Genomic DNA, 22,685 nt, shown 5'->3' with positions numbered 1-22,685 from the left:
ATAAGTGTTCCTTTTTTCTCTCTCCTTCTGATGTTTGAGGAAAGCGTCATTCAGGGGGCAGTCTCTGTAGTTGTTGTAATAATTATTTCCTTCTTTGTTCCTTCCTACAAATGGTTGCCAGATTATTTATTTATTTATTTATTTATTTATTTATTTATTTATTGAGACAGAGTCTTGCTCTGTTCCCCAGGCTGGAGTGCAGTGGTGCCATTTTGGCTCACTGAAACCTCCACCTCCTGGGCTCAAGTGACTCTCCTGCCTCAGCCTCCCAAGTAGCTGGGACTACAGGCACGCACCGCCACGCCTGGCTAATTTTTGTATTTTTAGTAGAGATGGGGTTTTGCCATGTTGGCCAGGCTAGTCTTGAACTCCTGACCTTAAGTGATCCACCTGCCACCCTCCCGCCCCAGGCCTCCCAAAGTGCTGGGATTACAGGTGTGAACCACCATGCCCAGCCAGGTTGGCAGTTTAATTTCCTTATATTGTCACTCTGATCATTTAACTCCCATGCTAAAAATTAACGTCATGCCCTCCCATCTTTATAGCTTGAGGCCCTTCTGAATGACATTTGAGATACTCCATGCCATCTCTCTAACCCTGAACTATGATCCTGTACTAGATTGGAAACTCAAAGACAGTGACCACTGATGACGATAACTGATAATGATGAGGATAATGGTGATGATATTAGTTATAAATACCAAAGGCTGCCTAAGTGCTAAGAAACTGTGCCAAGTTTTTTTTTTTTTTTTTTTTTTTAAACCTATATTATCTTTAGTAAGACCAAGTCTGGTTCATTGGTATACTTTTTTTTTTTTTTTTTTTTTTGTCCCACCTAGCTCTTACCTCACAAAGATTTGTTGAATGAGTGAAAGATGAACAAGTAGGCCAATGGAGACAGAGTGAGGGTCTTGGTGGGGAGAAGTATGTGTAGAATCTGCATTCAGTCTGCAGTGAATAGAGTAAAATGGGTCATCTGGATGTGAATTGGCAGACCCCATTTGAAAGAAACAATTTTGATCTGTTACATTTAAAAATATTTATTGACTTCTGTTTGCTACTTTCCTGATTGTATTTAGGTTAAATGACACCAGCTAGGAAGCTACACTTTCCTGGAATCTTTCAGATAATTAAGCCTAAGCCTGGGTAAGGGGAGGGCACAGGATAAGACTGACGAGAGAAGAAGGTACTAGAGAGAGCAACAACCAAAATGATCTTGAGAAACATGCTTTTTGAGAGCACTGGAATGATTTAGGGGTGGGTACAGTGGAAGAGTGAGGTGGGAGAAGAAGAGTGTCTGGTAGGTGTGCTCACTGTCTTCTTGACTGAGAATGTTTAATAGGAAGAGTGGGAGCTCAGAGCTCCTACAAAGGCAGAACAAAGCTTCTTAGCTGACATTGTTTGAGAAATTGCTGGCAGGCTCTGGAATGCTTGTTTGGTTTTCTGTGGTGCCTTTGGTGTCCTAGGGTGCAAATAAAGGGGAGAGGCTAGTGTTAAAAACATTTTTAACATTTCTTTCTTTTTATTTTTTAATTTGGAGACGGAGTCTTGCTCTGTCGCCCAGGCTGGATGGAGTGCAGTGGCATGATCTCAGCTCATTGCAACCTCTGCCTTCCGGGTTCAAGTGATTCTCCTGCCTCAGCCTCCCGAGTAGCTGGGATTACAGGTGCCTGCCACCATGGCTGGCTAATTTTTGTATTTTTAATAGAGACAGGATTTTACCATGTTGGCCAGGCTGGTCTGGAACTCCTGACCTCAGCTGATCCACCTGCCTCAGCCCCCCATAGTGCTAGGATTACAGGCGTGAGCCACCATGCCTGGCCTTAATATTTAATTTTTTTTTGTGACGGAGTCTCGCTCAGTCGCCCGGGCTGGGATGCAGTGGTTCGATCTTGGCTCACTGTAACCGCTGTCTCGTAGATTCAAGTGATTCTCCTGTCTCAGCCTCCCGAGTAACTGGGATTACAGGCACCCACCATCATGCCTGGCTCATTTTTGTATTTTAGTAGAGACGGTGTTTCACCATGTTGGCCAGGCTGGTCTTGAGCTCCTGACCTCAGGTGATCCACCCGCTTTGGCCTCCCAAAATGCTAGGATTACAGGCGTGAGCCACTGTGCCCAGCCAACATTTAATTTTTATGAGAGTTTTAAAGATTATAAAAATAAGACTCATCCAGTGGAAAAACATTTTTAAATCCCCACCCCAGCCTCTAGAACACATTTTCCAGGGCTAACCACTGTTAATAGTTTGCTACATATTTTTCCATACCTTCTGGTATATAAATACAATGGTTTATTTTAAAAACAAAAATGAGATTATACTATACGTATTGCCTTAGTCTGACCTTTAAGAAATCTGGCCGGGCATGGTGGCTTACGCCTGTAATCCCAGCACTTTGGGAAGTCAAGGTGGGCAGATAGCTTGAGCCCAGGAGTTCAAGACCAGCCTGAGCAACATGGCGAAACCTTATCACTACAAAAAAACACAAAAATTAGTTGGGCATGATGGCGTGTACCTGTGGTTCCAGCTGCTGGGGAGGCTGAGGTGGGAGGAACATTTCAGCCCAGGAGGTAAGCCGTGGTCATGCCACAGCACTCTGGCCTGGGTGACAGAGCAAGACCTTGTCTCAACCGCGCCACCCCCCCAAAAAAACAACTGAATCTATTATTGCCAAGTATTATATTTCTATGGAAGTTCACACAAACTTATACATGCAATTCAATAAATAGTTATAAAGCAGATATTCATGAAACTACTACCTAGGCTTAGAAATAGAATATTGCGTCCGGGCACGGTGGCTTACGCCTGTAATCCCAGCACTTGGGGAGGCCAAGGCAGGCAGATCACCTCAGGTCAGGAGTTCGAGACCAGCCTGACCAACATGGAAAAATTCGTCTCTAATAAAAATACAAAGTTAGCTGGGCATGGTGGCGCATCCCTGTAACCCCAGCTACTCAGGAGGCTGAAGCAGGAGAATTGCTTGAATCCGGGAGGCAGAGGTTGCAGCGAGCCAAGATTGCGCCATTGCACTCTAGCCTGGGCAACAAGAGCAGAACTCCGTCTCAAGAAAAAAGAAAGAAATAGAATATTGCCAACAGCACCCCTGCTTTTCTGATCACTGCTTCCTTTCCCCATCACAGTGATAATCCTGACTTTTATGGTAATTATTTACTTTCTTTTCTTTATTGTTTACCACCTATGTGTATAGATTCCTAAATAACTTAGTTTATTTTTTGCTCATTTTTTAACTTTGTGTATACATTATGGTCTGAATGTTTATGTCTCTCCCCAGTTTTTTTTTTTTTTTTTTTTGAGATGGAGTCTCACTCTGTTGTCCAGGCTGGAGTATAATGGCGTGATCTTGACTCACTACAACCTCTGCAGTGCAGGGTTAAAATAATTCTCCTTCCTCAGCCTCCTGAGTAGCTGGGAGTACAGATGTGCACCATCACACCTGGCTACTTTTTTTGTATTTTAAGTAGAGATGGGGTTTCACCATGTTGGCCAGGTTGGTCTTAAACGCTTGACCTTAGGTTATCCCCCTGCCTTGGCCTCCCAAAGTACTGGGATTACAGGCATGAGCCACTGCACCTGGCCTCACTTTAGTTTTAATTCACATTTTCCTTGTAAAAATAAGGTTGAGTGCCATTGCATATGTTTATTAGCTGTTTGGGTTTCATCATCTATGAAGTGGCCATTCAAGTATTTTTGCCCGTTTGTTGTATTTCCTGCCCTCCTCTCACTGGTCTGTAGAAATTCCTTATATAAGTATTCTGACTACTAATCCTTTGAAGGTTATATATATTACAGATATCATCTCCTAGTAGGCAGCTTGTCATTTTATTCTTTTGATGATTAAAACTTACTAATTGCAGTGAAGTCAGATTTATTTATTCTTTTACTTTATGGTTTATGCATTTTGTAATTTGTTTAAGAAAGGCTTTCATACCTCAAGGTTGTGAATATATTCTCCTGCATTTCCTTGTAAATTTGTTTTTCAAATTTAGATCTGTAATCCACCTGAAACTTATGTTAATGAAGGATGTGAAATAGGGGGTCTCTACATCGTTTTTTTCGTTAATATATTGTGGATATCTTTCCAGCCAACACATAATGATTTTTCTCCTTCTCCTTCTCCTTCTCCTTCTCCTTCTTCTTCTTCTTCTTATTATATTTATTTTAGAGACAGGATCTCGCTATGTTGCCCAGGCTGGTCTTGAGCTCCTTGGCTTACTGGGTCCTCCTGCCTCAGCCTCCTGAGTAGCTAGGATTATAGGCTTGAGCCACTGCCCCTGGTTTACCTAATTATTTTTGACAGTAATTAGGTTTTCCCAATTTGCCTTTGAAGAAAATTTCCCCCATTTATTTGTCAATACAAATACTGCTATAAGTAATATTCTTGTACCTATATCTTTGAGCATCCATGCTAGTATTCTATTGTTGAGATTTCCTGAAGTGAGATTACTAGATTAAAGTTATTATACTCATTTACAATTTTGATACAGCCAAATTTATTTTACTTCTGTCAATAGTGTATAAGGATCCTGGTATATCCCATTCTTGATAATATCATAATATCAATCAGTTTAACGTTTGCCAATTTAGTTTTTTTTTTGTTGTTGTTTTTTTGAGACAGAGTCTCAAATCCAGGAGGCTCCCTGCAGCCTCCGCCTCCTGGATTCAAGCAATTCTCATGCCTCATACTCCCGAGCAGCTGGGATTACAGGCATGCACCACTATGCCCAGGTAATTTTTATATTTTTAGTAGAGACAGGGTTTCACCATGTTGGCCAGGCTGGTCTTGAACTCCTGGCCTCAAGCAATCCACTGCCTTGGCCTTCCAAAGTGCTGGGATTACAGGCATGAGCCACTGTGCCTGGCTGCCAATATGCTTTTTAATATGACACTTAAAAACTGGTAGACTAAACTGGGTATGGTGGTGTGTACCTCTAACCCCAGATCCTTGGGAGGCTGAGGTGGGAGGATCACTTGAGCCCAGGAGTTTGAGACCAACCTGAGCAACAGAGCAAGACCCCCACTCAAAAAACAGAACAAAACAACAAACACAAAACTGCTAGACTAGGGAGGAGTCAAATTCTGTTTGATGCTGACACTGATGTAATCTTCAGAGGTTAATGACCAGGTCTCCAACAGCCCCATCTACCCCTACTTTGGTAAAAGTGAGGTTTTAAAATCTAAGAATTTGGTTAAACCTTTCCAGTATCAGGAGAATTGTATCCTGCTTTTCCTGCTCTTCCTATTTCCTGACAAGTTGACATTGAGTAGAAAGGGCTGAGTTGTGTGCTTATCCTGGTCTTAATTTCACCTCTTTTTTCTATTCTCAGCCGTGCTTCATCCCTAGTGATTCCACGGAGTGACTGTGGTATGAGGAAAATCATCCTCTGCAAACTTACTTGTTTTCTTCACATTGCCCTTGAAACGATCACAGGGACACTGCTTCTTTGGCAGCCCAGAAACTGTCATGACTTTTCTTCTCGGGGCTCTCAGGAACCAATCTGAAACAACAGCACTGCTGCTTAGACGGGAGAGTTAATACATATGATAGGAGGGAGTAGGACGAAGCTTTAATCGCCATCTTCTGTGCCTTGAATTTCCACTGCAATGGAGTGGGAAAAGGGGTCAACACAGAACAGTGTCCATCCAGCTATTTGAATGCCAGTATTTCTGAGTTGTTTTTCCTGACCTGTTTGGGCAAGGGTTTGGTGGCAGGTTTGGAGGGTGCATCAGAATATCATTACTCCAAAGAATGAGGAGTAAGGCTTGGGTGTCTGCTTTCCAGTGGCTGCTTTCCCTTGGGGAAGCCATTTTGCCGCTCTGCTTTCAGTCTTACCTATGAGTAAAATAAGGCTGAGAATAGGATTCAGGAAGCTTTCGGAAGGCCAGGAAAAAATAAAAAGCCTTTTGGGCGGTAGCCCTGGGTTCTTTAGGAAAAGGATAAGGGGCAGGGGGCAGCCTGACATTGGCTGGCTTTTCCCCTAGACCTTGGAGAAGTCCAGTTTTTACCTGAGAGTCAGGAAGAAAGCGGGCACGGGTGCTGCATGTGGCAGATTGTGGAGAGGGGAATGGGTGAGGTCAGCTGAGATAACATTGCATTGGTCTCAGAGGGGCCCAAGGGAGAGAGCTGGGGTCATGGTGATGCCATCGCTGTTGTTGATGCTGAGTTACTGACCTTTGCACTCACATTCTTGGCCACCTTCCTGGAGCCACCTCCTAGAAGCCTGGCCTTGGTCCCTATGGCCTCTGGCGACCCCTGTCGGAAGGAAACAGGTCACATCTAGACACTGGAAAGGGAACAGAAATGATCTTCCCAGCATTGTGCTACCTAGGTCAGCACAGTTCCATTTTTCCATTTTTACTTCAAGAATCTAGGTTACTTCAAGAGACGAATATTTTATTTTTATTTATATTTTTGAGATGGGGTCTTGGTATGTTGCCTAGGCTGGTCTTGAACTCTTGGGCTCCAGTGATCCTCCTGCCTTGGCCTCCCAAAGTGCTAGGATTATAGGCATGAGCCACTGTGTCCAGCTGAGGGGTATTTTAATCAATAAGGAATTGAGGTTTAAAATCCGGCCAATACATAAGCCTATTAAAAAATTTAATGATTAAACAACATCTGGCCTAGGGAAAAGCGTAGCTGAAGGTAGGTGGAGAAAGAATGGCTTCTAGATGGAAGAGAGGATAAAAGGTAGGGCTTTGTCAAAACCTCCCGACGTCTCCCCATACCTCACACTAAAATCCTCGTGACTTAAAAGAGAGCAAGGAGGAGATTATTCCATAAACCAAGATTTTCCCTTGACCTCCAAGTTGCTGGGTTTGTTTGTTTGTTTGTTTGTTTTTTGAGATAGGGTCTCACTCTGTCATCCAGACTGGAGTATAGTGGTGCAGTCACGGCTGCAGCCTCGACCTCCTGGGTTTGGTTGGTCCTCCCATCTCAACCTCCTCGGTAACTGAGGCTTCAGGCATGCACCACCACTCCTGGCTAGTTTTTTGTATTTTTTGTAAAGAGAGGGTTTCGCTACGTTGCGCAGGTTGGTCTGGAGCTCCTGGGTGTAAGCGATCTGCCTGTCTTGGCCTCCCAAAGTGCAGTTATTACAGGCATGAGCCACCACACCCACCCCAAGTAGCTGTATTTGAATCCAGAGTCCCAGTTCAACTATTAAACGATGGTATTTACCTTTGTTCCTCTGGAACAAATACATTCTTCTTTTGGCCTCTATCCGAGCCTGTTTTATCTTCTGATTCTATCTTATCTCCATTTTTTGATACTTAAAATATTCCTATGACAGGCCGGGCTTGGTGGCTCACGCCTGGAATCCCAGCACTTTGAGGGGCCGAGACAGGTGGAACATGAGGTCAGGAGATCAAGACCATCCTGGCTAACACGGTGAAACCCCATCTCTACTAAAAATACAAAAAATTAGCCAGGTGTGGTGGCGGGCGCCTGTAGTCCCAGCTGCTCAGGAGGCTGAGGCAGGAGAATCTCTTGAACCCAGGAGGCGGAAGTTGCAGTAAGCTGAGATTGCACCACTGTACTCCAGCCTGGGCGACAGAGCAAGAGTCCATCTCAAAAAAAAAAAAAAAATTCCTATGACAATCAAGGATGATGGTTTATAGACTTGAGATTCTCAAGTAAGAACTTGGCTCAGATGACACCTCCTTTATGGTGGTTTCCGATACTTCCTGTCAGAATGAATTATGCCTTCATACGGTTCCTATTGTATTTGAATGCAGTTCTGTTATTGCACTGTAATGTTGTTGTTTGAAATCTTTTATGCACTGAATTGTGTCTCCTGAAATTCACATGTTGAATCCGTAACCCCCAGTATCTCAGAATTCCTGTATTTGGAGATAGGGCCTTTAAAAATGTGATTAAATCAGGCTGTTATGGTGGGCCCTACTCCAGTCTGGCTGGTGTCCTTATAATAAAAGGAGATTTGGGCTGGGCGTGGTGGCTCACGCCTGTCGTCTCAGCACTTTGGGAGGCCGAGGCGGGTGGATCACAAGGTCAGGAGTTCAAGACCAGCCTGGCCAACATAGTGAAACCCTGTCTTTACTAAAAATACAAAAATTAGCTGGGCATGGTGGTGTGCGTCTGTAGTCCCAGCTACTCGGGAGGCTAAGGCAGGAGAATCACCCGGGAGGTGGAGGTTGCAGTGAACTGAGATCGCATCAACGGACTGCAGCTTGGGCCACAAAGTAAGACTTCATCTCAAAAAAAAAAAAAAAAAAAGGCCCTTATGAATGGGACATAGGCCAGGTGTGGTGGTTCTCACCTGTAATCCCAGTGCTTTGGGAGGCTGAGGCAAGGGGATTGCTTGAGGGCAGTAGTTCAAGACCGCCTAGGTTATATAGCGAGGCCTTGTCTCTACAAAGTATATATATATATATATATATATATATTTATATATTTTTTATAATATATATATATATATATATATATTTTAAAAGGTAAGGTATCCTAGGCTGGGCATGATGGCTCATCCCTGTAATCACAGCACTTTGGGAGGCTGAGGCTGGCGGATCATTCGAGGTCTGGAGTTCAAGACCAGCTTAGCCAACATGGTGAAACTCTGTCTCTACTGAAAATACAAAAATTAGCTGGGTGTGATGGTACATGCCACCTGTAATCCCAGCTACTGGGGAGGCTGAGGCAGGAGAATTGCTTGAACCCGGGAGGCAGAGGTTGCAGTGAGTCAAGATCATGCCATTGCACTCCAGCCTGGGCAACAGAGTGAGACTCCGTCTCAGAAAAAAAAAATAATCTAAAAAAAAGTAGGAGGGATCCTAGAGAGCTCTTTCATTCTCTTTCCACCTCTTGAAGATAGGAGAAGTCCGCTGTCTGCAACCTGGAAGAGGACCCTTGCCAGAACTCATCTGTGCTGGCACCCTGATTTCATATATCCAGCCTGCAGAACTGTGAGGAATAAATTTCTCTTGTTTATGCCACCCAGTCTGTGGTATTGTGTTAATGCAGTCCTGGCAAACTAACATAAAATCTTTCTCCTTCACTAGACTCTGAACCATTGGCTCAATAGTCATTCAGTTATGTGATTCCTGACACATGGTAGGCATTTGGTAAATGTTTGTTCAACACGTGGATGGATACATTGTTTGGAGAGGACCCTTAGAGATCATATGGCTCAATTCAGGCCTCCTACTTCCCAGACTTCTGTCACACAGATGGAGGGGGTTGCGTCATTTCCCCGAGGGCTGCTTTTCTAGGGTTCTCATGTGCTGTTTTGAGTGTTATCAAAGTAATTTAACCTGGCATAGCCCCTGCCATGTAAACTTTTCTAACATTTTTACTCTTGCCTGACTTCTACTCCTAGTTCCAGAGAAAAACCACAGAATATTAGGCCCTGAAGGAAATCCTGGAGATTATTTAATTGAATTCCTTAATTCTGAAGTTTTTTTTCAGTCTAAATGTAATTTAACTGTTGGAGAAAATTTTGAAAGTGCAAGCAGAGAAATTACTATTCTTACCAACTGTTGGTATTTTGGCATGTTTGTTACCTGCATATGCTTTTTATTAATATAGTGATAACCATAGAATGTAAACACATTCTCTTTTTCCATTCATAGGCATGTTGCTGTGTTATCTTTATAACACATTTTTAATGAATGCATAATACTCTCAATAATTATGTATTCCAAATTATTTAACTGCTTTCCCATTGCTGAATATTTAGAAAGTTTTATTTTTTAGAAGTTGGTAAATTTCTTTGTTGTTACAACTGTTTTCCAAATTTTAGATTATTTTCTTGGGAGAGAGTTCCCAAAGTGGAATTACTGGGTCAAAAGTTAAGAATTGCTTTCAAAAGAGCTGTACTAATGTTTAAATTTTATTTTTAAATTATTTTATTTTATTTTATTTTATTTATTTTTTTGAGAAGGAGTCTTGCTCTGTTGCCCAGGCTGGAGTGCAGTGGTGCGATCTCAGCTCACTGCAAGCTTAGCCTCCTGGGTTCATGCCATTCTCCTGCCTCAGCCTCCCAAGTAGCTGGGACTACAGGCGCCCGCCACCACGCCTGGCTAATTTTTTTGTACTTTTTAGTAGAGATGGGGTTTCACCATGTTAGCCAGGATGGTCTCGATCTCCTGACCTCGTGATCTGCCTGCCTCGGCCTCCCAAAGTGCTGGGATTATAGGCATGAGCCACCACGCCCGGCCTACTTTTTAATTTTTAAAAATTAAAAAAAATTTTTTTTTTCTTTGAGACAGGGTCCCACTCTGTCACCAGACTGGAGTGCAGTGGCAAAATCTTGGCTCACTACAACCTCCTACTCCCTAGTTCAAGGGATTCTCCTGCTTCAGCCTCCCCAGTAGCTGGGATTACAGGCGGCATGTGCCACCACGCCCAGCTCGTTTTTGTATTTTTAGTAGAGACGGGGTTTCACCATGTTTTCCAGGAGGATCTTGATCTCCTGACTTTGTGATCTGCCCACCTCAGCCTCCCAAAGTGCTGGGATTACAGGTGTTAGCCACTGTACCCGGCCAAGGGCTGTACTAATTTCGTTAAATCACTATCTCCTTTTTTTTTTTTAAGATGAGGAAACAGTCCCAGAGAGAGCAAATGAAATGCCCAAGTTCATAAAGGTAATGGGGACATATCTAGGGCTGAAACCCAGGTCCAGGATTTTATTTTATTTTTAGTGACCAGGGTCTTGCTATGTTGCCCGGGCTAGAGTGCCATAGCTGTTCACAGACATGATCACAGCACAGTGTGGCCTCAAATTCCTGGGCTCAAGTGATCCTCCTTCCTCAGCCTCCCAAGCACTACCACACCCAGCTACAGGTACAAGATTCTTAGTCTGTTGTTTTATTCTGCACTGCTATATGACCCTAGTTTCACAGAGGAAACTGAAAATGAAGCTGCATGGTGCTATAGTATTATGTCTCCCAAACTTCAGACATTTTTAGACCATCTTTATGATTTTTTTCTATAGCTTAAACCACCCTTAGTATTATTTACTTCATGCTTTTTCTTTTTTCTTTCTTTCTCTCTTTCTTCCTTCCTTCCTTCCTTCCTTCCTTCCTTCCTTCCTTCTTCTTTTGACAGAGTCTCACTCTGTTACCCAAGCTGGAGTACAGTGTTGCGATCTCGGCTCCCTGCAACCTCTGCCTCCGGGTTCAAGCAATTCTCCTTCCTTAGCCTCCCAAGTAGCTGGGATTATAGGCACCCACCACCCATGCCTGACTAATTTTTGTATTTTTAGTAGAGGCGGGTTTTACCATGTTGGTCAGGCTGGTCCTGAACTCTTAACGTCAAGTGATTACAGGCATGAGCCACTATGCCTGGCCACTTTATACTTTTTCTTTTTTCTTTTTTTTTTTTTGAGGCGGAGTCTTACTCTGTGCCCAGGCTGGAGTGCAGTGGACAGATCTCAGCTCACTGCAAGCTCCACCTCCTGGGTTCATGCCATTCTCCTGCCTCAGCCTCCCGAGTGGCTGGGACTACAGGCGCCCGCCACCTCGCCCGGATAGTTTTTTGTATTTTTTAGTAGAGACGGGGTTTCACCGTGTTAGCCAGGATGGTCTCGATCTCCTGACCTCGTGATCCGCCCGTCTCAGCCTCCCAAAGTGCTGGGATTACAGGCTTGAGCCACCATGCCCGGCCTTATACGTTTTCTCTAAATACATTTATTTTGCAAAACATCCTCATCCTATGCAATATTATCTGTGAAATTACAGGTTTGATGTATGCTTAGTTTTTTTCCTAACATGCATTAAACTAAACACAGAAGTATTTTTTTTTTTTTTTTTTTTTTTTTTTAGATGGAGTCTCGCCGTGACGCCCAGGCTGGAGTGCAGTGGTGGGATCTCAGCTCACTGCAAGCTCCGCCTCCCGGGCTCCCGCCATTCTCCTGCCTCAGCCTCCCGTGTAGCTGGGACTACAGGCGCCGCCACGTCGCCCGGCTAGTGTTTTTGTATTTTTTAGTAGAGATGGGGTTTCACCAGGTTAGCCAGGATGGTCTCGATCTCCTGACCTCGTGATCCGCCCGTCTCGGCCTCCCAAAGTGCTGGGATTACAGGCTTGAGCCACCGCGCCCGGCCACACAGAAGTATTAAAGTAAAAAGAAGCTTATTTACATTCCACGTAAAATCAGTTTTGGGAACCACTGATACGGTGGCATAAGCGTGCACTTTATATCCAGATAGTCCTGGGGTCAGCTATTGGCTCTATCACTTAACTATGTCAACTTGGGCAAGTCACTTGGCTTCTATGATCCTCGATTCCCTGATTTGTAAAAGGAGGATGGTAAAATCCTCCTCGCAGAGTTTTTGGGAATAAGTGAGCTGCTGTGGGAGCCCAGTGCCCAAGCGGGTGTTGAGTACATGATGGTTATCATTGTGGTTATTGCTGTGGAATTCTGGTTATTTTCCAAAGAGAGTGTCTATGCTGGAATATTGGGCTTGTGGCTTTCTGCTGATGTCGATGTGTAAATAAGTTACTTCCACTTGTTAGGAGTTATGATGCATCTGTCACTATTTTTATTTCCCAGATCCACTACATACTTGCTTTGTGATTTTGGACAAAGTTATGTAACTTTTCTATGCCTCATTTTCCTAATTTGTAAGATGTGGTTAATAATAGTACAGTAGTCCTTCCTTATCCACAGGACTTCCAAGATACCTAAAGTCTCAGATAGTACCAAAACCTATATATATATTTTTTTCTACACATATACACTTATAAAGTTTAATTTATGAATTAGGCACAGTAAGAGATTAACAATAACTAATAGGATAGAACAATTTAAAAAATATACTATAATAGGCTGGTGTGGGGGCTCACGCCTGTAATCCCAGAACTTTGGGAGGCCAAGGCAGGCAGATCACAAGGTCGGGAGATCGAGACCATCCTGCCTAACATGGTGAAACCAAGTCTCTACTAAAAATACAAAATAGTAGCCGGGTGTGGTGGTGCATGCCTTTAGTCCCAGCTACTCAGGAGGCTGAGGCGGGAGAATGGCATGAACCCGGCAGGCAGAGCTTGTAGTGAGCCGAGATCGCACCACTGCACTACAGCCTGGGTGACAGAGTGAGACACTGTCTCAAAAAAAAAAAAAAAAAAAAAAAAAATATATATATATATATATATATATGTATATACTGTAATAAAAATGATATGAATGTGGTCTCTCTCTCTATGTTTCTGAAGATAACATAACAATATCATAACAATATTTTGGGGCCACAGTTGGCCGGTAGCTGAACCTGCGATTAAGTGGAGACTACGGAACATGAGTGTGCGTGTGTGTTATTTCCCAGCTCTGACCACTAGAGGGCCTAGAAGCACCAGCACCTACTAGCAATGGGCCTATCAGTCAGTGCCCATGGTCTGTAAATATCATTCTCCCATGAAAGGAACCAGGGCTTCCAGGAAAAATAGCTGATCCAGGGCTGGGACAGAAAAACACAAGAGGAGCCCGAAGCTTCTTGTGGTGTCAGAAACTAAGGAACTGCTCAAAAAATGATGGAGACATGTCTAAAGGTCATAGAAGCCAACTGGAAGGAGTTCCCAGTGGCCAATTTTGGGACAATATGAGCAACATAATAAATAATGATAGTAATGGATTCCAACCCATAAATACTCATGAGTCCATGCTGATATAAATAAATAACTGACCAAATAAATAAATCAGGAAGAAAAGGCTGGGCATGGTGACTCACACCTGTAATCCCAGCACTTTGGGAGGCGGAAGTGGGGGAATCACTTGAGGCCAGGAATTAGAGACCAGCCTGGCTAACATGACAAAACCCCGTCTCTACTAAAAATACAAAAATTAGCCGGGTGTGGTGGTCTGTGCCTGTAGTCTCAGCTACTCAGGAGGCTGAGGTGGGAGGATCGCTTGAGCCCAGAAGGTGGAGGTTGCAGTGAGCCAAGATCACACCACTGCATTCCAGCCTAGGCAACAGAGTGAGACTCTATCTCAAAAAAAAAAAAAAAAAAAGAAAGAAAGAAAAAGAAATAACTCTTTCTTATGGCAGAATTCTGATTAAATAAATGTAGAAGGAACAATGGAAGTAGAAAATCACTATTTGGCCAATACCACAGTAATAATTCTTGTAGGAAACAATCATCCATAGATTCTAAAAATTAATGTTAAAAGTATAATGATGCTGTTAACTGGTGAACAACAAGAAAAAAAGGTATGATGAGAAGAAACAGGCTGTTTACATATTTCCAAAGTGTCTCTCCACAAGATACTTATTAATTACAATGAGACGAATAGTAACTTTAGTAGAGAAACCCGGCAGACACCACCTGAACCAAGTGCTTAAAGTGAACCCCATCAGTAATGAGAGATACCGACATCCTGGGGCTCTTGCTGGGATGTCCAGAGAAGGATACATCACTTCTGAAGTATTCTTGCCTAAAATACATAGCCGGAAATATCAGACAAACCCATATTCAGGGGACATTCTACAAAACAACTGGCTAGAACTCTTCAAAAGTGTCAAGGTCCTGAAAGAGAGGGAAAGACTGAGAAACTATCCCAGGTTGGAGGAGACCTAGGAGATCTGACATTTTATTCAGTGGGATCCCGGATTGGAGTCTGGAGAAGAAAAAGGACATGAGTGGGATGATTAGCAAGATTTGAACATTTGTAGATTAGTTAATATTATGGTATCAATGCTAATCTCCTGGTTTTGATAATTGTATTATGGTTACATAAGATATTGTTTGAAAACAATTGGATGAAGGCTATACTGGAACTCTATTTTATAATATTTTTCAAAGTCTGAAAAATGAAAAGTAAGAAAAAGTAAGAAATGCAATAGATTTGTGAGGACAAATGAGATAGTAAGTATGAAGTGCTTAGAACAATGCTTTGATATAGGAGTTCTCAATGTGTCTGACATAAGTAATTTTATAATTAAATAATATTACATTTAATGAATAACCTGTTATTATAAGTAATTTATTTCCTAATGACCTCATAGATTCTCACTTATTTTTATTTCCCTTAACCCTGTGAAAAGCATATTGAGCATGTATGTGATTAAGAGATAAAATAAGATTAGACTTTATTCTGAGATTTATTTTGGGGATGGAGGAGCTATTATTTCCTTTAGCCACTAAGTAGCTCAGACTCAGACCTACATTGCAAAACTTCACTTGGCTGGGAAACAAGGCTTGAGCCCGGCTGCCGCCCCCGTGACGTGGTTTGTGATGGTGCCTCCTGGTGGCGCAGGGAGCTTTCCCCAGTTCCTCACCCTCGTCCTTTAGGAGCGACTTAGAAATTTTACTCAGTCCATTTATTAAACCCTTTCTAGGTCACACTGCGGATCATTTAATCTTCACAAGTGTGTGTGACAAGTGGTATTTTCTTCATTTTAAGATGATAAAACTGAAACTCAAAAAAGTGAGGCGACTTGTCTAGGGTTGCAAAGTGTGTGGCAGAGTCAAGATCTAGGTCCCCCTGACTTCCAGGCTGAGTGTAAAGGTCTAGGTGAGTCTAAAAGTGTGGCCATGCAGAGAACTATTGGTGTAGAGCAGTGGTTGTTGACCAAGGGTGGTTCCCTTGGGGGACATTCGGCGATGTCTGGAGATATTTTTGGCTTCCATAACGGGTTTGCATGAGGGAGAGGGAAGGCTGCTATTGGCATGTAGTAGAGAGAGGCCACACGGATACTGCTGAACATCTCACAGTGCACAGAACAGCCCCCACTGCAAGGAACTGTTCAGCCCAAATGTCAGTAGAGCTGCTCTGAAGCCCTGGTTTGATTTAGAAACCTGAGGATGCATTCTTGAGGTTAGCTAATGTTTGCTGAGTACTAAGCTGAATAGCGTGAGGGATATGGAAACAGTGCACCAGTCCGTGCCACTAAGTAGTTTGCAGCCGACGCAGGGGGTAGAGGAAGGAAAGGCACATGAAGGCCCCTCAATATAAGGCAGCAGATGATAAGTGCAAGAAGAGAGTGTCCAGCAGGGCTAAGCTGGCTCTCAGGAGGGAGACCACATGTCTGGCTGTGGGAGGAACTGAAGGAAGCTGTGGAAGGTGGTTTTGAGTTGGGTGTCTGAGCAAAGTTGAGCTGATGGGAAAACACAATACGTGTTTAGGGAAGAGCAAATAGGTTAGTTTGGGTGGAGAATAGTATTATTTAGTGAGTAGAGAGAGGTACACTGGAAAAACAGGTTGGGGCTAGAGCTTTGAGTTCAGGCAGAGGACTGTAGCGTGGGTGTCTGTCATAGTGATGAAAAAGTCTTCCCTTTTGGAATAGTGGTCAAAGCCCTAGGACTATGGGGCTTAGCAGCTTCCAGAGCACTCTCTCTACAAAGGAAGGGATGTTGGAAATTGGAGTGGAGAAGGGAGAATGCCTCCTGATTTTAGGACCAAGTTGGTGCTGAGTATGTAGCAAAGCCATTTCACCTCAAAGTGGCCTTTGGGGAGATGGTGCCCACAAGCAGAAATATACATGGAGGTCAGGTCTGTTCTTCGTGGTTGCTCTGTGAAGGGCTGGGCTACTTTATAGTGAAAGCTGGAGCAGATTTGGAACCCCTAAGCTAAGGTCTGCTTCCCATAATGTGAGCTGTTACAGCAGGGCTTGCTACGGATAAAGCTTCAAATATGGACACTACCTGGTGACAGGCTTTTTCTAGTTTATTACATTACCAGTAAATAGCATTAAGACATGTTGGTGGCATTCCGGTGCACTGTAAAGAATATAAGCAAGGACTTCCTGATCTTCTGTAAAGGTACCATTGCCTTCAGCACCCTCCCACCACCATCATTAAGTTTAGCCATGATAATTATGTTACTCTTTTGGAAAAGGGTTGGGGGAGAAGGCATGGGAGCAAATCTTTGTTGAGCTAGTATATATATACATACATACATATCTGTGTGTGTGAGGGGGATTAGCTACAATTACAGATATTTTCTTTTTTTTTTTCTTTCTTCTTTTTGAGACGGAGTCTCGCTCTGTAACCCAGGCTGGAGTACAGTGGTGCCATCTTGGCTCACTGCAGCCTTTGCCTCCCGGGTTCCAGCAATTCTCCAGGCTCAGCCTCCTGAGTAGCTGGGACTACAGGTGCGTGCCACCACGCCTGGCTAGTTTTTTGTATTTTTAGTAGAGACGGGGTTTCACCGTGTTAGCCAGGATGGTCTCGATCTCCTGACCTTGTAATCCACCCACCTCGGCCTCCCAAAGTGCTGGGATTACAGGGATGAGCCACTGCGCCCGGCCAGTTGCAGATATTTTCACATACAATATCTCATTTAACTCTGTCAACATCGTTTGGGTGTAAATACAGTTTGCTGTTTTTTGTAAAGGAGGAAACTGGCATTGAGAAAGGCTCACTCACCCCAACACCCCACAGCTAAGAGAAGCTGCATTTTGATGTGTCTGTGGCCTGTTTTGCCACATTTCCTCCCCTCATTTTCCCCTTCATAGACAGTCTTGTTTACCTGGATTCAGGCTGCTAGAGACCATGGACATCAGCATCAATGGCAGCAACAGGAGGAGGGAAGAGATTAGAACTTTCATTGCAACTGTTGGTGCAGCTGTTAAGTTGCTTGAAGCGTATAATGGAAGGTTCCCTGTTGGAGACTCCTGATCTCTGGGGATGACTCAGGTCAGGGTACTCAGCCTGGCAGTCTACGCTTTAGTCCCAGGCCAGCGTTCCCATTTGAGGGCAAGAACAGGTGAGGTGACGCTGTTTTGCTCTTAGGTAACAGATTAGACCATGTGCTTTATGGGAATCTGGGAGGTGAAACTGGTCAAACAAAAGAAGTTCAGGATTCTTAAGAACATAAGAAGGTGACTGATAACTTGGCAGCCGTGCCAGTTCACTTCTGTACTCTTTCCCGCCTCCTCACACCCCAATGCCTCATGATTTCTTCCTCAAACCTTTTTTTCTTGCTTGGATTTCCTTATACCTTTCAGTGACCCTCTCTCTCTGAATATTTGACAGGAAAGTGGCTGCTAAGTGTTGGTAGGCGAGACTTTGACAAGGTCTCTTCCCCTCCTGTTCCCATCCTTTTAAAAATATTGGCAATAGTAGTGTTGTTGCCTGGGAAGTTGCTCTGTCCTCTCTCTGTTCACTATTTCCTCCAATTCTGTAGCCACATGAGGTAGCAGCAGAGCAGGATCCCAGACAAGAGGCAGCTCCCCTGCCCAGAACACCGCCCTGGAGCAGTGGGTGACACCAGGCCTCCTTGTGTGTCCATCAGGAAGGTGGCCATGGCTTAGTTGTTCTGGTCCAAAGGAGAGGGAACTGGGTTGGGGGAAGAGACCCCCAGAGCTGCAGGTCCCAGAGGGTTTGAGAAACAGGAGCCACAGAAGGGAAGGATCTCTGAAGTGTGTTTGCCCAGCTGCTGGGGTGCCTGGCTCCAGCCCTTGTTTGGAAATGGCCCCATGTCAAAGAAGAAAGGTAATAAATCTTGAAGTAAACATTAGGGGCATAAAATATCAGCACTCACTAAACTTGACATTTATTTGAGACTTTAGGAAATGTGCGCAAAGGGAGAGGAGAGGCTGGGTTTGAATGCTGGGTGATATTCATGGGAGCTGAAGGGAAGGCAAACAAGGGAGCCCTCCCTGGAAGCCTCCAGGCAGGAGTGAGAGCAGGGGGTGTGACTTTATTTCCCTGAGAGGAGGAAAGAGGAAAGGCATGAGTCAAAGCCCTTTGCTTTTGTTTGACCATTCTTTTTTCTCTATGTTTTCAAATTATCTCGGCCTGTTGACTTGTCACAGTTGATTGTGGACTTTGCTACTGCAGTGTTTATAAAGCACTGCAGGGGCCAGGGATTGCTAGGACTGAGCCTGTGTCCAAATTGAAGGCTCAGGCTGGGCCTAAGCTTGTTCTGATGCAAATCACGGATGTGGCTTCTTTCTGGAAAATTCTAAAAATGGTCTCTGCCTTCAGGAGGCTCAAGTCTAACCAGGGAGATGACATCCATTTCATAAAGCCTAGAGATATGAGTGCAGTCATCTCTCAAAGTGGCAGGAGTGCAGGGGGACTGAGAGGGACTTGGTCGGGTGGAACTTAAGCTGGAGATGGGGGAGGATTTGGGTTTTTGGAGGGCAGAGAGGAGGGCTGTGCAGAGCAGGGGCATGTTATAGGAGAGGTGCCCCCTGGAGCTTAGTGGATGGGGATCTTAGAGGACAGGAGCTGTTTGTGTTCATTTTTGTATTGCCTGAACTTACACAGGGTCTGGCACTTTGGGAGTATTCTATAAATGACTGTTGAATGGAATGATGGTTTTGTAGCCTATTAACTGGGCCTGATGTATTAAAAAGTGTGTGAAAATGCAGCCCATTAGCAGAAAGAAAATGTTACTGAAAAACCATCCCATGTACAAATGGAGCCTGGTGAGGCCACTTTACTTGTGCTGCTGAGTTCTGCATCAGTCCACACCGAGGCCACCACAGGGGCCGGGAGCTCCTCCTCAGACCTTCCTCCGGGTGTCTCAGTCTCTTTACCCACTGTTCTCCCAGGTCCTGCTCCTTGTCAGTTCACTCCATCTGGTTTCCCCTCCATGCACTTGGGGTGGGTGTTGCATCCCGTGTCCCATTGGAGGGGGCTTCGGGTCCATTAGGTCTAGTAATATAAAACACCCCCAAGACAAATGGACTTTTTTCTTGTTAACATGACAACTTCTTATAACACATCTCAAGAACATTATTTGTGTCAAGAGTCTCTCTGATGTACAGAGGCCCTCCCTTCCCCAGGAAGGAGGTAAGGGGAAGTTAGGAGAAAACACCGTCCTATCTGGGTTACTTATTTCCCTGTTGTACAGTGTACTTGGTAGACGTTCAAAACTATTTGTTGACTTTGACCATGATCCACATGGCTCGCATATAGTCATTTGTTCACACATACATTCAGTGAGGCTTTGAGTGCCTAGTGTGTGCCTGGTATTTGCTAGACGGTGGATGCTGAGATCAGGTGTGCTGCTTTCTCTGAGGAGCTCTCACTATACAGCTGCACCTAGGGTGACTGAATCCACCTGCCCCACTTTACATACGTGGAAATTAAAGTTCAGGGAAATTATAGGATTAGTTCAACAACACAGTCACTAGCCTCAAAGTTATGGGAGTAAATCAAGTTTCCTGACTTGCTGGATTTTCTGTTAGTGTACAGCCACCTGGCTGCTGCAGGTGCAGATGTGGTGAGCTCCAATAGGAGAGAGGACGTTCAGAGGGAAGTGGGAGCCCTGAGCACCCTGGATTAGCCAGGAGGACATGCGGGGTCTAGCTGTGACCACACAAAGGACATCAAGGACATTGCATTCTCTTTTTCACTTTGAGCTTGAAATGAAGAAAACTGATCCCAGGAAACCAAGAGTGGAAGATTACTCACAGGGGATTAGTGAGATGAGTCAAAAAGCCTGTGTTGGATGGGTGCCTGTAATCCCAGCACTTTGGGAGGCTGAGGTGGGAGGATGGCTTGGCCCCCGGAGTTTGAGACCAGTGTGGGCAACATGGTGAGACCCTGTCTCTATAAAAAGTTTTTTTTGGGCCGGGCGCGGTGGCTCAAGCCTGTAATCCCAGCACTTTGGGAGGCTGAGACGGGCGGATCGTGAGGTCAGGAGATTGAGACCATCCTGGCTAACATGGTGAAACCCCGTCTCTACTAAAAACTACAAAAAAACTAGCCGGGCGAGGTGGCGGGCGCCTGTAGTCCCAGCTACACGGGAGGCTGAGGCAGGAGAATGGCGTGAACCCGGGAGGCGGAGCTTGTAGTGAGCTGAGATCCGGCCACTGCACTCCGGCCCCAGCGACAGACCTAGACTCCATCTCAAAAAAAAAAAAAGTTTTTTTTGGCCGGGCGCGGTGGCTCAAGCCTGTAATCCCAGCACTTTGGGAGGCTGAGATGGGCGGATCATGAGGTCAGGAGATTGAGACCATCCTGGCTAACACGGTGAAACCCCGTCTCTACTAAAAACTACAAAAAAACTAGCCGGGCGAGGTGGCGGGCGCCTGTAGTCCCAGCTACTGGGGAGGCTGAGGCAGGAGAATGGCGTGAACCTGGGAGGCGGAGCTTGCAGTGAGCTGAGATCCGGCCACTGCACTCCAGCCTGGGCGACAGAGCGAGACTCTGTCTCAAAAAAAAAAAAAAAGTTTTTTTTTTTGTTTTTTTGTTTTTTAAAGAAAACCCTTTTCTGATGTCTGTCATGGTGTTTCTCACTGAATGGTAATGGTCTGACTGAGTGAGTTCTGTCCATAGCCTGGAGCTCTGTGAGGCGGGACCAGGTGTGATTTCACCTTTGTCTTTCTCTCTCCAGTGACAGTACACAGCAGGCTCCGATAAATATTTCTTACAAAATAAAACTGAATAAAAAGTAGACACCTGCACACATGTGGGATGATTGAGCAGCAGTAGAAGCAGGAAAAGTCAGCATCCCCAGATCAGCTGATGTGGCGTTCAGCTTCTAGATAGGGGTGAGGTGCCAGGATGGGGATGGGGGTCCTGTGGCTCTACTGCTCTGGGGACCACTCCAAGGATTCAGAGTATCAGCTGTGGTTGCTGCTCTTCACTTACCTGTGGGAAAGTGAGCAGAGGGTGTGGGGCTTCAGGTGAACCCACATGGGAAATGGCCGAGGGAAGACGGGGTAGGTGGCACATAGAGGTTGTTTTTTATTTTTTTATTTTTATTTTTGAGAAGAAGTTTCATTCTTATTGCCCAGGCTGGAGTGCAATGGCATAATCTTGGCTCACTGCAACCTCCGCTTCCTGGGTCCAAGCGATTCTCCTGCTTCAGCCTCCCGAGTAGCTGTGATTACAGGCATGCACCACCATGCCTGGCTATTTTTTTTGTGTGTGTGTGTTTTTAGTCGAGACAGGGTTTCTCCATGTTGGTCAGGCTGGTCTCAAACTCCTGACCTCAGGTGATCCGCCCACCTTGGCCTCCCAAAGTGCTGGGATTACAGGTGTGAGCCACCGTGCCCGGCCGAGGTTGTTTACCAATATTTGAAGGTCTGTTGTATGAAAAAGTGTTAGACTTGGCCGGGCGTAGTGGCTCATGCCTGTAGTCTCAACACTTTGGGAGGCAGAGGCAGGCAGACCACCTGACGTCAGGAGTTTGAGACCAGCCTGGCCAACATGGCAAAACCATGTCTCCACTAAAAATACAAAAATTAGCTGGGTGCAGTAGCGGGCACCTGTAATCCCAGCTGCTCGGGAGGTTGAGGCAGGAAAATTGCTTGAACCCAGGATGGGGAGGTTGCATTAAGCCGAGATCGTGCCACCGCACTCCATCCTGGGCGATAGAGCCAGACTCTGTCTCAAAAAAAAAAAAAAAAAAAAGGAAAAGAAAAAATGTTAGTGTCATGCGTGTCCACGTGAAGAGACCACCAAGCAGGCTTTATGTGAGCAATAAAGCTTTTAATCACCTGGGTGAAGGTGGGCTGAGTCCGAAAAGAGAGTCAGTGAAGGGAGTTAGGGATGGGGCGGTTTTATAGGACTGGGGTAAGCAGTGGAAAGTTAGAGTTAAAGGGGGTTTTTCTCTTGCAGGCAGGGGCAGGGGTCACAAGGTGTATGGTGGGGAGATCATAAGACTCATTGTCCAGAAGAAGAATGTCACGAGGTTGATCGATTGATCAGCTGGGACAGGGCAGGAACAAATCATAATAGAATGTCATAAGGTTGGTCAATCGGTTAAGACAGGAGCTGGCTGTTTTCCTTCTTTTGTATTTTTCGGTTGCCTCAGGC

At 44.8% G+C, this 22,685-nt stretch overlaps 1 protein-coding gene across 1 annotated transcript; it reads right to left on the bottom strand.

Moving 5' to 3' along the window:
• Positions 1-1,026: 1,026 nt before the first annotated feature.
• CXCL17 (C-X-C motif chemokine ligand 17) lies at positions 1,027-17,732 on the bottom strand. Its single transcript, XM_023229302.3, has 4 exons — positions 17,437-17,732; positions 6,192-6,272; positions 5,416-5,517; positions 1,027-1,462 (listed from the first exon to the last, which is right to left on the bottom strand). The coding sequence occupies exons 1-4, from the start codon at positions 17,513-17,515 to the stop codon at positions 1,365-1,367; spliced, it is 360 nt and encodes a 119-aa protein (XP_023085070.2). The 5' UTR covers positions 17,516-17,732; the 3' UTR covers positions 1,027-1,364.
• Positions 17,733-22,685: the final 4,953 nt, after the last annotated feature.

This window comes from Piliocolobus tephrosceles, chromosome 21, assembly GCF_002776525.5.
Source record: "Piliocolobus tephrosceles isolate RC106 chromosome 21, ASM277652v3, whole genome shotgun sequence".
NCBI classification, from domain to species: domain Eukaryota; kingdom Metazoa; phylum Chordata; class Mammalia; order Primates; family Cercopithecidae; genus Piliocolobus; species Piliocolobus tephrosceles.
The sequence above is the reverse complement of the archived record's forward strand: the minus strand, read 5'-3'. Positions and strand labels throughout refer to the sequence as shown.